Here is an 18,346-nt window from a genome sequence, read left to right as displayed (position 1 = left end):
GCCTTATTTGCTTGCTGCTCCAGCTTCTTCATGTAGAACAGTATTTGGTTTGTCTAGTGTACTGTGGTCCGGACAGGGCTGCCATTGCCAAAGAGCTCACACTATGACTAACTGGGCAGTGCCTTTAGTGCTCCGTGTGACTGGAACCAGGTGGGTTTGGAGTGCCTATTTGGGAGACGCTCAATACACTTGGGGAATGTAAAGTGCAGGACTCTGTCAGTTTTGCTCCAAAGGTTTTGGGGCACCCACAAGAAAACGGATTTGCAGGACTTGATATTGGGAATTATGTAACTGCCTGCACTGACAGATCAGTAGGGCCCCCTCCCAACCATAGGCGGGGACCCATGAATGAAGGCACCCACCCGCTGACCACAGGTGCCCGCACTGCAACTCAGATGATGATTGCTGTGTCCCCTGTGTTGTCAGCTGAAGACCATTTACCTCCTTAACTCATGCATAAAATTGATGTCAGACACCCATCCGAGCTGGTGTCTGTTCATTAGTCTCTAATAAGGTATGGCGGTTGCGCTTTCAATAAGCCTGTTGAATATTGAGAACCAGTTAGTCAGAAGAGCACGGAAGACTCTTGTTTTGAATTTTTTGGAGTCCCATTTAGTGTTTGGAACCTCTTTTAGCTTTTAACGCTGAGGCTAGAGAAATTTCATTAATAAGTACTCCCATAATTTATGCACAGGCCAACAGGTATTGTCAACTAATGACTGCATCTGACTGCATTCTGTACTCCTGTTAAACACTGCAGTCTCTTTTGCAGTATTTGAGATGGGCTTCGACTGCAACCTATTCCCCCTGTTACTCTATATAAAGTATTGTAGTTTGGACCCCTGGATCCCAGGCAGTCTCTGTCTAATGATTACAGCCTGTAATAAGGGTGTGGCTCAAACTTGTAAACAAACTTTCTGTAATTTCTGTAGTGTACTACCCAATCAGCATATTCTTTCCTCTCTGAGCTTTCTGCGATTGCATCCAGATATATAACGCACCAAGTGACTTACACCTAAAACTAGCCAGGACTATTGGCTATGTCAATGGCTAGTAGCTGTTTATGATAAATGAATGAAAACAATGATTTTGATGTACCGGATTAATATTGAAAATGTTTCAGTTCTGAAATTGTGAGACTGTAAATTAAGCATTACAGAGGCCAGAGAAAGGAGTAGTCATTTACAGAGTGTCCCAGTTGCTCCTGTTAGGTTCATTCTATGTTTGACATATATGCCCTTTTTCTCTTACCACCTCCATGTGTATATCATAGACCTTCTCTTTTCTCTTTAGCACCCTCTTTTTCACTGTCTCCAGAATGCACTTCTTCACATCTCCTTCACTTCGCCACCCTCCAAATGCAAAACACACACACTCACTTGTAAGCACTGCATTTTCTTTTACTTTCACCTTGTCAATATTTTAACTCCTGTTTACCTTCTTTACTCACTTGTGCACAGAATCTCAGTTGCAACTGGAATACATGACCAGTGCTCAGTGCGCTCAGCAAAGAGGCCAGGTATTGGATGACCATGTATTCTGTACACCTTTTAGACCCACAGACGGGTACTATGAAAAACTCACACTACCTTCAACCTACACTCCAGAGCTCTTGATCGTGGCGACTTATAAACACCAAGATGCGACTCAGTACAAAGTATGCACCATACACCAGTATTATGCTACCAAAAGAAAATACAGAAACAAAATATCCTAGAAATAGGTTACCTAATCTTGCATTTCCTAAGAGTGTTAAACATGTGAAATATATCCAGAAACTAAATCGCTGACGTATTACTTTAAAGTTTGTTTACATTCAGTGCTCAGAAATGTATCATTGGAGAACCGGGCAGTCCTGGCCCACGTAAAGCTCTGCAGGCAGTGAGTACCTTGTGCGAATGAAGGCAGCCTGTACCCCTGTTACAAGTATGGCAGCACTATTTGTACTTCTGTATTTCCACCTCAGGACCGCCAACTGTAGCCCTGTTAATTCTTGTTAGGCAATGCAATTTGGGCCCCTTTTCCTTGTGGGTAAGGACTGAAGACTCCTTCACCCAGTGACATGGGTACTTTACTGGCATGGTACTTTTATGTTCAGCCTTGTCCTCTCGCAAGGTGTAGATCATTAATAAGGTACAGATTCTCTGCAGCCTTGACTGTACCACAAATTGCACCTATACTTTAGGAAGAGTGGAGCCTAAGGTACTTGCCTAGTCCTCAGAAGCTCTAATATACTTGTATACAAGAGTGTCCAGAACCAAAGCGCTACATATTCAGACAAATGACAGAAACACACTTTTTAGGTGCACCCAGTGCTATAAATGGGCAGGTACTCTCGGGTACTCGGTACCTGCACTTCTTAATTTGGAAGGAATAATTCCGGCACTTTTCACCACTGCTCTGATGCTTTTAATAGGAGAGTACCGGTAAGACTCAGCAGCAAACAGGTAACCTGCGACAAGGGGTACCTGCACTCCATTTCAAGCACTGGGTGTGCCTAACTTGCCGGCCTCGCCTTTCCCTTCTTCCATGTACCAGTGTGGCTCACTACCGCTCTCCTTTCTCTTCTGATTGGAAGATGAACCCGAAGACTTGGCTCCGATGATAATCCGTATTCTTCTGAGGAGCGCAGTAACGTGAGAAAGTCGGTGTTATGCTCTTAGCTTCTGAACCTGTTGCTTTCTGAAGTTTTTAAATGACCACGGTGAGCAGTGCTGTGTGCCACTCATCGCAGTATTTGATGTTAGTGCCAGCAACGATGTTGACACGAGTTGAATTTATCTTGAGTCCCAAAAGAGGGCTCTCCTGTAAGGTTTTTGAATTGATCATGCCGTGGTTGCAACAGTTAGGACTGAATACACATGTATTTGGGTCTATCAACTGGCTTCCAGTTCACGTTTTTATTATTGCTATGTTTATCAGTAAAACATGTGATACTTATATTGGATTTTGCTTTGAGAAAAAAAGTTGATTACAAATGGTGGCAATAACGGGGAATTCTACTTCGTGAAACCCCTTGTGTAGAGTGAAGTCAGAGAAAGAACGTTTTTACTTTTCAGAGAAAATATAGCGTTTTGCAATTCCGTACTGAAGGGTAAATACCCAAATGTAAGTTTAATTTGACGTTTTTTTACCTTCAAGCGTGGATATGGTTTTTCCTCAGAGGCTTGAGTGTCCATCCTGTCAGAATTCCGTCAGACTTCCGTATTGTCAAGAAATTTGTTTTAAGGCTGATCTTGTACGTCACAGGCAAGCTGGTTACTTTAAACATAGGCTGTATGTCTTCCACATAAATATATTACTGAATGAACATAAGATTATCCTGTCATTTTGGATGGTTTAGCTAGATGGTTAAGCACAGTGGTTTAGTACAGAGGGCCGTCGTTTGATGTGTATCTTTGCTCCTTCACCACAATAAAGTAAAGTCCACAACAAAAGCTTCTTATTTGCTCTGTTGACCTTTTTTGCTTTTTACATTCATTGTAACTTTAAGAGCCTACATATTGCACTGAAACGCCATTGGGAAAACCGGTAACATTTTGAAATGGAAACTTCCGCTACAGAACCGAAGGTGCTTATTTCTTACGATATGTTGATTAATAAATCACAGGCATGGTGCACAGTGTTGTAAGGATACAACTGGCATTAACAGTGTTGGAGGAAGTTGAGAGAGGATGGAAGAAGTTGGGCCATGGATGACTTAGATGCTTAATTTTGTATTTTTTGTTTAAACAATCCAAATAAAACCACCGGATATTCTGTTACCCCTCTTTTCCTATAAAACACAATAGTTTTAATTTGCTATGTAACTGTTGCAATAGGGGTTCCATACAACACCCACAGATCCCTTGTTTGGTAAGACTTCTGCTGAATTAAGAAATCATGTTACAATCGCGTCTGACTGCACAGCGTGCTGTGTGCAGAATTTGGCCATATTTTACAAATTGGTTGATTTTGGATCTTCCAACGTGATGCTTGCAGTATTTTGCTGATGCTTGTGTCAATATTTTAGTAACTGGGTGCTCTTGTCATTAAAGTATGAAAACTCTGTAAAACTGTGTTCTTTTACGCATATCTATTGTACTAACTTTACATACCTAAGGATCACGAAAGGTTACGTTGTCTCTATTTCGTACACTTTGTTACCTCTCTGAGTAGGACACATGCTGGAGTTGAGGTACCATGATTGTATATTGTGATGGAAACGTTTAGCAGCAGGAAATCCCCAAAACTGCCGCATTTCTTAACTCAGCTCAACTCGACACTCTGCTGCACTGCCTATTTCCAGGTTAGGGTAGGGGCAAACATCCTAGTCTCAAACGCACCTAACTTTTAGAAACACTTGAAGCCACACTTTTTTTTCTTCACTAACCTTCTCAAGCTGGTATTTTGATTTGGCTAAAGCGACCTTCTGGGTGAAATGTGCAGCCATTGTTTGGTCATCCATTCTGAACATAAACCATGGTTTGTTAATGAACATAAAACAGGGCCTTCATCTTTCTGAGAAAGTGTTGAAATGCAAACTTTGCCGCAGCTAAGGTCTCAAGCTCAGTATGTGCTTTAAAAGCTTACATTCGACTCTGGCCTCCTTCAGACCTACCCGAGACTGTGTTTATATTTATCGGACTACTTAACATCTATTATTTATGAAGGTATTTAAGCGCCTTTGCTCCTTGCGGCTCCTATTTCAATACATATTGTTAGGTTTTTATATCTGTTATATAGTCTAAAATTGGGAGAGACTGAACACTACCACATATGCTCTAGAGGAATTATTGAAAATCAGTTTAAAATTAAATATTTATAAAATGATCAAGACCATAAAGGCACATTGTTGATTGGGATGGGTTGGTTTCTTCTTTGCTTGTGTTCTTGCGTGCACTGCCTAGGTTGCTTGTGTGCTTTACTCAGTTCTTTGTTCCACTGCTGTACACTCACTTCTTCCTCTCTTCCCCATTGTTCTCTTCCTGCCATTTCTCCTTTCTGCAACTTTGATATATCTTGCGATTTGAATTTCATCTGATCTGATTTGTTCTCTTCTTCCTCACAGTTACAGATGAAGACACAGTCAAGAGGTATTTTGCCAAGTTTGAGGAGAAGTTCTTCCAGACCTGTGAAAAGGAACTTGCCAAAATCAATACCTTTTATTCAGGTAAGGGCAGTCAGCACGCATGCAGGTAAAGTTACTCTGAACAATACCTTCGTTTCAGGGGATTTGTGGGTTATAGTTGACGGATGTTTAATATATTTTTATCTGTCTACACACAGGACTAATTATTTGCAGTAAAAGAGGGATTGACATTAGAAGGGTTTGGGAAACCGGTGTCTGCTATGGTGTGCAGACGCTGAAAGTGAACTTCGCTGTTTTGGTGGCGTCATGCTCCATTGCAAGTCCTCTCGTAATGGGTGAGGAGAGCCGGGCTCGCCAACAGTCCTTTCATTCATGCTCAAATGACCTGCAGTGAATGGAAACCATGGTTGACAAATGCGCAGAAAAGTTTCGTACAACTTCTAGAGCATAACAACGCGAGTCATATTTTCTGTCCCTTCTTAATTTACAATTACATAGTCTTAGCTTTATCCATTTTTTTTTTACATCATTTCAGTTAGTGTAATCACCATTAATCACATTTTGCAGACTGATTGCCTTATTTAGATTGAATTAGATCAAGAAAGTTCTTTCTTAAACCAGTACTTCATTTCTGCAAACAAACTCATTGAGGAAAGGTGTTCAGACACTCATAACCTGTTTTCAGAAACCTATTACTAATTCCTTTGATTCAAACTCTGTAGAGTAACGTAACATGAAAAGAGGTAATAGTCGAGTGCTCCTCCAATCTTGACCACGCCTCAGTTACACTGCCTGCCTTCCCTAGATCACCCCATAAATCGCTAAAGAAGTTTAAATTCTTGTTATGACCACGTGCTTCCTCAGAGTTAACACTCGATTGGTGAGTACAGCTTGGATATTGATTGCTTTGGAAGACAGCCTTACGAACTGAAAGCCTTTTGTTCACTCTTAGTGAAAACATTGGCATCTTCCGGCACTGCAGACATAGATTGTGTGCGCACCTTTCCAGAATCTTCGCGTTTCCAGAATCTGCACTTTTCCATTGCCCCAGTGAAGAGCAAGTTACTATTTCTGTTCAGTGAATAATAACCATATGGTGAACTGAATCTCGTCTTGCCTGAATAAAACTGAGGCACTGAGTTACAAGCTGTGCCTATCTTATGGTAATAATATGCATTTAACAGCCTTACTGTAGACCATCAATGAGGGCAATACATTTAAAATAATGCACAGTAATTTGCAGGACACACTACTTAAAATCCCTATCAAGAGTAATAAGTGTATCAACTTTGAATAATGGTCCGACTTTAAGAAGCTAGAAATCAGCTGGACACTGTTCCAGTGAACTTGAAGGCAAACATACAAAGCATTGCCATGGTCCAATTTGTAATAAATCAAAGCTTTATTCTCTGCGGAGTGTAATTCTCTTTGTACTAAAGATCCTGCTTGGCTTAGCTAGTGAACCTTGTTAAAAGGCCTCTCCACCACTGCGGTATTCTGCATGTGTAAAACTTAAATTGGGATCCCATACCACACCCAGATGATTTGCGACTTTGGTATAGCGTACCATCTCTGGTAGCTCTCGGCACATCCGCAGCCAGAACACTATCAGATTGGAGGGGACATCAGCCCTTCTCCGTCTATTCGCACAGGATCTGGAACAACATCCATTTATCCACCAGGACCGCCTCACCCCTGCTGCAATATGAAAAAGAGCTGAAGATCTACCTCTTTAAAGAACACTACAGTACAATGCAGCAGTCATCCTCTTCTTCTCCCTGAACTCAGTTGCCTCTTCAGTCATGTTTACTGCATCTTTGCATTTGATTCTGTGAAGTACTCTACTACATTTCAGCTAGGTTTGCGCTATACGAATACTACTTTTTACATATATCTATATAAAGGATATTCTGTAGCTAAAGAGAGCTGCACTGTGCATGGTGCAGGATTAGCTAACACAAGGTAAAATCATATACCTGGTAAGATTTACCTCGAGTCCATAGTGTTTCAGTTATTTCCTACAACACTGCGGGCCTTTCCCACACACAGAATAAGCTATAGTGTGGGCTACCGTCCCACTGATAAGTCTTCATGCTTTCGGACATCATATCTTGCCTGGCATCCGATATTTACTTGCATTATTGTTTCACCTGCTGACAATGCCATTTTAATGTTCCAGCCAAGCCAGTTCGTTTAGATCCCATCTTCAGATGCCAATAACTGTCCAGCAGAAACCAACTCTAGAAATGTGCCATAGTTTCGGTTTTTGGGATGCTGCCCAACATATAGACTTTAAACCTCAACTTGATTACCTCATCTCATTCATATTTTTGATAAAACCGGATAAGTATTTTTGTCTCCCCATTTACTGTTGACTAAAGGGTCGTTACTCTGCCTGCCTGTACTCTATAGACTGTCGGACTGACGCATCTTTTAGTCAATAGCTAATGGGGTGATTAAAATACATCGCAGGTCATAGACAGTGAATCAATACATTGTTGCAGTGCATTGGAAATGCATTTGTACTCCTAAAAGTTTTTTTGCAACTAAATGCGATTTGTGCCTATAAAATATTTCCACACTCCTGTCGATGTTGAACCTGGGTGATTTTGCACCGTGAAGTGATTTCACACCTAAGTGTGATTTGTGCTTCTAAATGTTTTCCACAGTCATGTTGATATCGATCCACAGGTGATTTTGCGCTTCAGGGGGCAGTCAACCAAACGTGATTTCTTACTGATATACTCCTTTTCAACCTGATATGACATCTCACTACCACATTTAATCTCCGCACTGCAAGATTTCACACCTAAATATGATACCACAAACTTTGCACTAATGGTGATTCTGCACCCAAATGCAGTTGCGCACCTAAACCTGCTTTTTACTCGCAAAAATGTTTTTGTACCTATATATGTCTGAACACTCTGGTGTTGCAAGAAGGGTAATTTTGCACTTAAATGTACATTTTTCCACTGCAAGTAATTTTGCTCTCCTGTTGATGTTATGCCAAGGGTGATTTTGTACCTAAATATGTTTTTGCTTCTAAATGTGATTGTGGTCCAATTAGTGTTTAAAAAATCCTTCTGATCTTGCACCTAGATTCTCAGATACATCTGATTTGTTCTTCTAAACAGTTAGACTTTGAGGTTTCTGGTTGGCAAAGTATACACCCTGTCCGAGCTGGAGCCACAATCCTATTCAGGTTAAGTCCGATACACAACCTAAATTAACCTGTGCTCACCCTCTGGTAGCTTAGAACAGAGTAGTCAGGCTTAACTTAAGAGGCAATGTGTAACGTATTTGTGCAACACTTTAATTACAGTAACACAGTGAAAACACTACAAAAAGACCCCACACCAGTTTAGAAAAATAGAGGATATTTATCCAAGTAAAGCAAGACCAAAATGCCCAAAATTGAGTTGAGATGTGAAGTTTTAAATATTACATCCAAAAACAGTGATTAAAAGTCAATAGAGCTTAAAAGGTTACTTGAGGTCGTGGTAGACTGGGGTAAATCTAAAGTTCAGCCCAACTGTGATGGAGAGCAGGCTGGCCACAGAACTCACACAGGGCTCTCTGAAAAAGTACCTTGTACAGAGCAGGCGTTGGCGTCTGACTTCACTGCGTCGGTTCAGATTCATGCAGCTGGGTCAGCGCGTCTGAGTCAAGCCTCACAGTCGGTGTCGAAGGATCAGCTCTGCGTCAATGTCAAACCTTGCAGTGGGTGTCGAAGGATCGGTGCTGCGTTGTGTTGAAGCTCGCAGTCGAGATCCGCGACGTTGTCGAATTGGCACTGCGTTAGTTTGATCAGGGCAAAGGTGTCATTGCGTCACGTTTTGCAGAAAACAGCTGCAGAACCCACTTCTGAGGCCCAGGACCGGAGTGGGCACCTCAGGTAAGGGTAGGACTCAGAGATGACCGAGATCAGCAGAGTTGTAATAAGTCTTTTGTGTCCTGAGACTTCAGAAAACAGGAGGCAAGTCAACAATCCCTTGTAGAGACTTGGGTTCAAACATGTAGAGAGCAGGGCCAGTCCCTCTCACTCCCAGGCAAGAAGCAGCAGGCCAATGCAGCTGACCAGGTAGCAAAGTGGCAGTCCCTCTTACAGCATGGCAATCAACAGGCCAGCACAGCAAAGCTGTTAGCAAAGTGGCAGTCGCTCCTACAGCACAGCAGCTCTTCTTCCAGGCAGAATGTCCTTGGTTCCACCAATGTTCTGAATTGGTGGTGTCAGGGGTCCAGTACTTAAATGTGCCTTTGAAGTGGGGGAGACATCAAAGAGGCCTTTGAAAATCACAAGGTCCCTGCTTCTCCTGCCCTGGCTCCGAACACGCTACAGGGGGATATGCAGCTCTTTGTGTGGGGGACAGGCTCAGCCCTATTTAGGTGCAAGTGTGAGCGTCTCTCTCCCAATCTACCTCAGGAAGGCCCATCAGCATGGTGACGGGCAATAAAGATGCAAATGTCACACCCTAGCTCCCTTTGTGTGACTGTCTAGATGAAATTTACAAAGCCCAGCTATCACCCAATCCGGACGTGTATTCAGAGACAGGCAGTGGCACAGAATGGTTTAAGTAAGAAAACACCAACTTGCTAAAAGTGGTATTTTCAGGCTTACAATTTAAAATCCGACTTCACCGTAAGTTGTGATTTTAAACTATGAATCCAGAGACACCAAACTCTAACTCTCTATCTTTTCCCAATTGGAAATTACACTTAAAAGATGTTTTACGGCAATCCCAATGTTAACCTATTGGAGAGATAGGCCTTGCGGTAGTGAAAAACAAATGCTGCAGTTATTCACTTCCAGGACATATAAAACTCAAAAGTATATGTCCTACCTTTTTAATACACTGCTCCCAGCCCATTGGACTGCCAAGGGCCTACCTTAGGGGTGACTTGCATGTAATAAAAGGGAAAGTTGGGGTATAGCAAGTAAACTTGCCAGGTCAAAATGGCAGTTTAAAACTGTATACACATGCTGTGCAGTGGCAGACCTGAGCAATGTTTAAAGGGCTACTGAGAGGGTGGTACAATCAGTGCTGCAGGTCCACTAGTAGAATTTTATTTACAGGCCATGGTCACATATAGTGCACTTCACTAGGGACTTATAAGTAGATTAAATATGTCCATTGTGGATAAGCCAATGTTACCATGCTTTGCGTACAGAGCATATGCACTTTAGTAGTGATTAGCAGTGGTAAAGTGCCTAGAATCCTAAAGCCAGCAAAAATGTAGTCTGTAAAAGAGGAGGCCAGAAGGCAAGAAGTCAGGGGAAACCACACCAAGGATGCCAGATCTAACATACACGTTTCCTACTCTTATGTGAATTTTGTACTTTGGGTACATTTACACCTTATTGTGCTGTCACCCTCACTTGTTGTCATATTGATGCACACCCTTTAGATTTTATGTGACATCATACTACTGCATTTTATTTCTGTACTGCAAGTTTTTGCACCGAAATATGATGCCACTTACCTGCTGACTTCGCACCAAGGGTGGTTTTGCACATTCATGTTTGTGCACCTACAAGTGACTTGTGCTTCTAAATGTAATACCCTACAGTTGCATATTGCAACTGTCCCTAACTGAATGTGTGTATCAGCGCCTATATGTTCTTTGTGTGATCTTATTTGGCTACCAAAACAAAGAGCTTTTATCAGATCACACCTCAGAGATCCTATTCCACCCTCTTTTATCCAAACCTTTCCTTCAATACCACAAACACCGAACTCTGAGGACCTGCCCGGAAACTATAAGCGTAAACAAATACCATAGTCTCAAAATGGACTCCATTAAAACTGACCTACTGTTAGGGCCAAATCTTCCTTTTCCAAACTCTATACTTTTTTAGGTCTCGCCTGAGACGGCGCATGTGCTGTCGCTTGCGACGATCTATTGTATCTAAATGCTATTTAAAAACTCTTTAAAAAGGGACTTTTAGGCTGCCTACTACTTAGCATTGGTTGGCTTCATTCTCACTCTTATTTGGTTCCTTTTCATAGTTGAGCGTGTGTCAGTGAATGCTGCCTTCACTTTGTCTCCAAATGTTTCTTATCTTCCCTGGAGCATGGACCAAGTGCAGATTTATTTCTTGATTACTGTTTTTCCTTGCTACTTGCGCTTGGATTGTGATACTTTTTTTGTGTGTGCTTTTGCTTGCAAGAATACTTGAAATCATCAGCGTTGACACTTGCCCTTCTGGTATTTCCAAGAGCTGAACACAAAACATTGTGGCATGTGACCAATTTCTGAAACGTACATTTTGGTTGCCTGTTGCTTTTATTGATTACTCTCTTCATTTAAGACTGTTTCCATACAGTGTGTGTTTTTCTGAATTAACATTTGTAGGTGTCACATTTACCTTTTTTGGTTACCTCTGTTATAATTTTGAGAATGTTATATTCATCGTCAAACACAGGGATTTAAAAAGGTTTACGTTTCAGCTTTAAGTCACCATCAGGTCACCCTTACCTCCCTTTACCTCTACCCACCCCTGAATCTTTAAGTTACCTTCGCCTCCATTTACCTCTATTCACCCCTAAATCCTCAAGACCCCCTCCCCGCACCTTACCTATACCCACCCCTGATCCCTCTAGTCACCCTCACCTCCCTTTACCCACTCCTGAACCCTAAAGTCATCATTACCTACTTTCACCTCTACCCATCCTTAAACGTTAAATGTTATTGAAAAAAATACCTGCTTGGTAAAGTATTGAATGTTAAAGGTACAAATAGTTACCTGCATGCTAAAGACATTTTAGTAAACGGCCTGCATGGTAAAGGCTGTATGGTAAAAAGCTGTTTCCCCTCAGGCAGGACACATCCCCCGCCCCTTCCTTAAACACTCTCCTACCTACACCCTAACGCCCCTAAATGTTTTGGGAGCACTTTTTGTTATTTTATGCCCATCAGAATGCTTGGCGGGCATCACTGCATCTTTGACAGTTACCCCCCCCATACTTTAGGTCCTGCCTAAGGCAGCACACTCGCTGCCGCATGCAAGAAATTTAGTTTACTTACAGTGAGCTTAGAGCCCGCTCATTGGTTACCATTGGTTGGCTTCATTGTCATTCTCATTTCCTTGCTTCTCTTTGATCAGCGAGTGACTGCTTCACACACTTCGTGTGTTTGTCCCTACCATGAATGATGTCCCACCCAAATTCTGCTTCCTTTGACCAGTGTCCTTCCACTGCTTGCCACCTGCACCCCCCTACCTACCTCCCTTATTGTTGCTTGCCCTGAAGCCCCCATCCTTCTCCTGCGTTGTTGCTTGCCCGCTCCACCCTTGCACCTTCCCCAATTGTTACTTGTCTCGTCCACCTCCCAGCAGAGAAAAAGCTGCTAACAATCATGCCAAGATGCTACAAAGATGCATACGGCAATGCACTTCCTGCTCCGTATCGCCTTTTTGGCAATGTGTTCATGTAGGGCCAACACGGTGGGGTTCAGCTCGGACGTAAGACAATTTATTGTTTTTTTTTGTGAAGACAGAAAAAAATCCCATAATAAGAAATTGGATCTTTTCCCTTCACGGTCGGTGCTGGCTGCGTCATAACATTTTCTTTTCTAGCTTTCATCCTACTGTGCAGCATGACTAAAAGAAACTGACCAAGTCAATAGCTCTCCCATAGGCGAGAACTATTGACTCTGCCAATGCTTGTCTTCTTAGTATAAAAGAACACAAAAATATCTTACAGGAAAGACATTTCTATCTCGGGCTACCATGACTTGAAAGGTGTCTACCTTATATCGGATATCAACCTTCATATCTTAACCACATGGTTTGTTACCCCAAAGGCCCTTAAAGCTTCTTCCACGGCTAGAGATGCCAAAACCGATAAACTGCTTACCATATCTACTGACTACAATCACACTAGGTCACCCCATTCTGCTGCCCCTATTCTTTCTGTTATCACCCCTGGAGAATGAAACCAGGCAGCATAATTCCTTTAGAAATAAATTAGCTGAATTACTGTTAAGGACCAAAGCCACAACCCTCTGAGTAGCCATAATCATTCCTTGATACAGCTCCCTTTGTCAGCCAATCTCCAAGCCTGACAATTTTCCACAGAAGGGTTCCATTACTCATAGGCATGATTAACATGAGAGATGTGATTAATCACCACTTAGGTCTTTACAGCCACTTACTATTGACCACAGCATAAATCTCCCCAAAATAAACTGCTTGACATCAAACTGAAGCTGACTCACCTGCAGGAGTGTAAACAGTCAGCAAACCACACCCTTTTAACCTGCCTAAACTCCCCACCATCTCTGCTGTTTCAGCTAGTGCAACATCCTTACTTAAGAGTCAACATTCACAGCAGACTCAATGCTTTTAAGCATTCCTTCTCAAATGTTACCTCTAACGCACCCAACACACTCAAATACTTTGTGGTCGTCGATCCCAGAAAACATTCTATTACCACAGTCCCCGGAGTAAGATATCCTAAACACAATCAAAGATCAGTCTGCCCAAGCAACCCAAGAAGAGTCACCCTCTGTCAACCCATCTACTCTTCATCCCAGCAAGAACATTGCCTTGGATACTGGGCACTTAGATGAGTTTTTGGGCACAGAAAAAGGACATGGGTTTACAGCTATGAAGTGACAGCCCTTTTTGAGGGTCTGGCCGAGTCGAAACTGGTCTAGGGAACACTATGTAGTTGTCCCCTGCAAGTTGACCATTCCCTTCTACAGTTTGGGATCTCCTCTCTGGAGATGCATGAAGATCTGTCGCTGAGAGTAACTCTTACATGTGATTACAGGATCAATCCTTGCTGCTCCGGACTATCATGTTGCTGTACAATATCTAGTTCATTACTATTCAATCAATCAATCAATCATGGAATTTATAGCGCGCACTACTCACCCGGAAGGGTCTCAAGGCGCTTGGGGGAGGGGGTCTGCTACTGCTCGAACAGCCAGGTCTTGAGCTGTTTCCTGAAGGCGAAGTGGTCCTGGGTCAGCCGCAGGTGGACGGGCAGGGAGTTCCATGTCTTGGCCGCTAGGTAGGAGAAGGATCTTCCTCCGGCGGTGGCTCTCTGGATGCGAGGGACGGCGGCGAGGGCGAGGTTTGCGGATCGTAGCTGTCGGGTGGGCGTGTAGAAAGTCAGGCGGTCGTTGAGGTACCTTGGGCCCAGGTCGTGGAGGGATTTGTGTGCGTGGGTGAGGAGTCTGAACGTGATCCTCTTGTTGACAGGGAGCCAGTGCAGGTCTCTCAGGTGGCTCGAGATGTGGCTGCGTCGGGGGGCGTCCAGGATGAGACGGGCGGAGGCGTTCTGGATACGCTGAAGTCTTTTCAGAAGCTTGGCTGTAGTGCCGGCGTAGAGGGTGTTTCCGTAGTCTAGTCTGCTGGTGACGAGGGCCTGGGTGACAGTCTTCCTGGTCTCGGTCGGGATCCATCTGAAGATCTTGCGGAGCATGCGGAGGTTGTGGAAGCAAGATGAGGAGACAGCGTTGACTTGTCTGGTCATCGATAGGGAGGAGTCCAGGATGACGCCCAGGTTGCGTGCGTGGTCCGTTGGCTTGGGTGCGGTGCCCAGGGCCGGGGGCCACCAGGAGTCGTCCCATGCGGAGGGCGACGGTCCCAGGATGAGGACTTCTGTCTTGTCCGTGTTCAACTTCAGGCGGCTGATGTTCATCCATTCGGCGACATCTTTCATCCCTTCGTGTAGGTCGGCTTTGGCGGTGTCGGGGTCTCTGGTGAGGGAGAGAATCAGCTGGGTGTCATCGGCGTAGGAAATGATGTTGAGGTTGTGTTGGCGTGCGATGGCAGCGAGGGGTTTCATGTAGATGTTGAAGAGAGTGGGGCTGAGCGACGATCCTTGCGGGACGCCGCAGATGACTTCGGTGGCCTCAGAGCGGAACGGAGGGAGGCGTACTCTCTGTGTTCTGCCGGAGAGGAATGAGATGATCCATTCCAGAGCAGTCCCCTGGATGCCGGTGTCATTGAGGCGTTGGACTAGGGTGCGGTGGCAGACCGTGTCAAATGCTGCGGAGAGGTCAAGGAGGATGAGTGCCGCTGTTTCACCTTTGTCGAGCAGGGCTCGGATGTCGTCGGTGGCTGCGATGAGGGCGGTCTCGGTACTGTGGTTGGCTCTGAATCCGGATTGCGATGGGTCGAGGGATCCGTTCGTCTCGAGGAAGGCGGCCAGCTGCTTGTTGACGACCTTCTCGATGACTTTGGCAGGGAATGGAAGGAGCGAGATTGGGCGGAAGTTCTTGAGGTCGGTCGGGTCCGCTGTTGGTTTTTTCAGTAGTGCGCTGAGCTCGGCGTGCTTCCAGCTCTCCGGGAAGGTGGCTGTGTCGAAGGAGGCGTTGAGGATGTCTCGGAGGTGAGGTGCGATGGTAGAGGCGGCCTTGTTGAAGACATGGTGGGGGCATGGGTCGGTCGGAGATCCGGAGTGGATGGTGTTCATCATGCGTGTCGTGTCTTCGGTGGCCACTTTGGTCCATGTCTGGAGGATAGCGGCGGGGTGTGTAGGTTCGGTCGATGGGTGCGGGGGTGGAGCGCCGAAACTGTTGTGGATGTCGGCGATCTTGCGGTGGAAGTACGAGGCGAGGGAGTCGCAGAGGTCCTGCGAGGGGGTGATGTCGTTGTTGCCGGCGCTGGGGTTGGAGAACTCCTTGACGATGTTGAAGAGCTCCTTGCTGTCATGGGCGTTCTTGTCCAGTCGTTCCTTCAAAGATTTCTTCTTGGTGGTGCGGATGAGCTGATGATGTCTGCGGGTGGCGAGTTTGAGGGCGGTTCTGTTGTCGGTGGTCTTGTCGAGGCGCCAGGCCTTCTCGAGGGTGCGGCAGGCCTTCTTGGAGTCCTTGAGTTCGTCGGTGAACCAGGGGGCCTTCTTGCTTCTGGGCCTGGTGAGAGGGTTCTTCAGTGGGGCGAGGTCGTTGGCACAGGAGGTCAGCCATTGCGTGAGGTCGAGGGCTGCTGTGTTAGGGTCCGTTGTCCTGACCGGTGGGTTCTGGCTGAGGGAGGTGGTGAGCTGGTCGACGGTGATCTTGCTCCAGTTTCTGTGGGGAACCTGCTTCGGGTGGTGCTGGACCGTGTTCTTCTTGAAGCTGAAGTGGACGCAGCTGTGGTCAGTCCAGTGGAGTCCGGTGCAGTGGCTGAAGGTGACGTGCTTGCTGGATGAGAAGAGGGGGTCGAGCGTGTGGCCGGCGTGGTGGGTGGGGGTGTTGACCAGTTGCTGGAGTCCGAGGTTGGCGAGGTTGTCCAGCAGGGTGGTCGTGTTGCGGTCGTTGTTGTTCTCCAGGTGGAAGTTGAGGTCCCCGAGGAGGATGTAGTCGGCGGAGGGGAGGGCGTGAGGGCTGATGAAGTCCGTGATGTCTTCGCAGAACTGTGCGCGTGGTCCCGGGGGTCTGTAGATGAGGGTGCCTCTGAGGGTAGTCTTGGGGTCGGTGTGGATCTGGAAGTGCAGGTATTCGGCGGTGTTGAATGCGTCGGTGGAGTCAGTCGAGATGCGAATGGTGTCTTTGTGTACGATGGCGATCCCTCCTCCGGTCTGGTTGACGCGATCCCTCCTGATGATCTTGTAGCCGTCCGGGATGGCTATGGCGATGTCGGGGGCTGAGGAGGTGTTCATCCAGGTTTCCGTGAGGAAGGCGACATCTGGAGATGCGGTGTCGAGGAGGTTCCAGAGTTCCACGGCGTGTCTGTGGACGGAGCGTGTGTTGATCAGGATGCACTTGAGGTGGTTGCTGTTGTCCGTCTTGGTGGGCGTGGTGCTTGTTTGGAGGCAGGAGAAGTTGCAGGATCGGCAGGCGAAGGGTCCATGGGTGTGTCGCGGGGACGCTCGGTAGCACCCGGGGGCTCGGGCGGTTTTGAGTGCGATGAGTGTAGCGAAGTCGTAGGTCCTGCGGGGGGGCTGGCGGGCGCGGGGGCCAGGGGGTCTGGCGCTGGGCGCGGTCCAGGCACGGACGGGCACAGACGGGCTTACCTTTGGCGCACCTTCGGCGCTCAGTCGGTGCTCCCGCTGCGCGCGTCCGCTGCGCGGTCGCTCAGGGGGCGTCATAAATAAGGAGCCGGGAGGGAGGGTCAGCTGGGAGGCGGGAGCGGGTTGTCCAATGGGCAGTGGGGGGAGGCGGGGACTGCAGGCGGGAGCAGGAAGGAGGAGAGCGGGTCAGCGGTGGCGAAAACGGCGGGAAAAAACGGAGCGGAAGTCACCGGGGCAGCGTCGGAGGTCAGCGGGCGAGGAGGGGCAGCAGCGGCAGGAAGCGACAGGCAGGAAGCAGGAGGCAGGAGGCGGCAGCGGCGTGAACCAGGTGAGTGGCGTCAGGCGGAGGTAACAGGGTGGGCAGGTGCCAGGCAGCGACAGGTAGGCAGAGCAGTGAGGGGGAGCGACCGGCTGTGGGGGCACAGGGGTCACACTGACCAGCCCGCTACTGTCCCTTTAAATAAGGAGCCGGGAGGGAGGGTCAGCTGGGAGGCGGGAGCGGGTTGTCCAATGGGCAGTGGGGGGAGGCGGGGACTGCAGGCGGGAGCAGGAAGGAGGAGAGCGGGTCAGCGGTGGCGAAAACGGCGGGAAAAAACGGAGCGGAAGTCACCGGGGCAGCGTCGGAGGTCAGCGGGCGAGGAGGGGCAGCAGCGGCAGGAAGCGACAGGCAGGAAGCAGGAGGCAGGAGGCGGCAGCGGCGTGAACCAGGTGAGTGGCGTCAGGCGGAGGTAACAGGGTGGGCAGGTGCCAGGCAGCGACAGGTAGGCAGAGCAGTGAGGGGGAGCGACCGGCTGTGGGGGCACAGGGGTCACACTGACCAGCCCGCTACTGTCCCTTTAAATAAGGAGCCGGGAGGGAGGGTCAGCTGGGAGGCGGGAGCGGGTTGTCCAATGGGCAGTGGGGGGAGGCGGGGACTGCAGGCGGGAGCAGGAAGGAGGAGAGCGGGTCAGCGGTGGCGAAAACGGCGGGAAAAAACGGAGCGGAAGTCACCGGGGCAGCGTCGGAGGTCAGCGGGCGAGGAGGGGCAGCAGCGGCAGGAAGCGACAGGCAGGAAGCAGGAGGCAGGAGGCGGCAGCGGCGTGAACCAGGTGAGTGGCGTCAGGCGGAGGTAACAGGGTGGGCAGGTGCCAGGCAGCGACAGGTAGGCAGAGCAGTGAGGGGGAGCGACCGGCTGTGGGGGCACAGGGGTCAGACTATTGTTAGCAGTCTGCTGGTGGAAAGAGTGAGACAGACTGCAGTGACTGCTCTGACTAGGATGTGGAGGTGAGATATGTCTGTTGTTGTGCCCATCACTCTTGTGGTTGGAGCTGGGTGTGACTCATGAGAT

At 47.1% G+C, this 18,346-nt stretch overlaps 1 protein-coding gene across 1 annotated transcript in view; it reads left to right on the top strand.

The window, feature by feature from the left end:
- The window catches only part of XPR1 (xenotropic and polytropic retrovirus receptor 1), a 587,601-nt gene that overhangs the window by 250,607 nt on the left and 318,648 nt on the right, over positions 1–18,346 (top strand). Inside the window, exon 3 of the mRNA XM_085601765.1 lies at positions 5,051–5,152. Coding sequence (XP_085457891.1) covers positions 5,051–5,152 — 102 coding nt within the window. The remainder of the gene's footprint in view (positions 1–5,050; positions 5,153–18,346) is intronic.

This window comes from Triturus cristatus, chromosome 4_2 (genome assembly GCF_964204655.1).
Source record: "Triturus cristatus chromosome 4_2, aTriCri1.1, whole genome shotgun sequence".
NCBI classification, from domain to species: domain Eukaryota; kingdom Metazoa; phylum Chordata; class Amphibia; order Caudata; family Salamandridae; genus Triturus; species Triturus cristatus.
The sequence above is the reverse complement of the archived record's forward strand: the minus strand, read 5'-3'. Positions and strand labels throughout refer to the sequence as shown.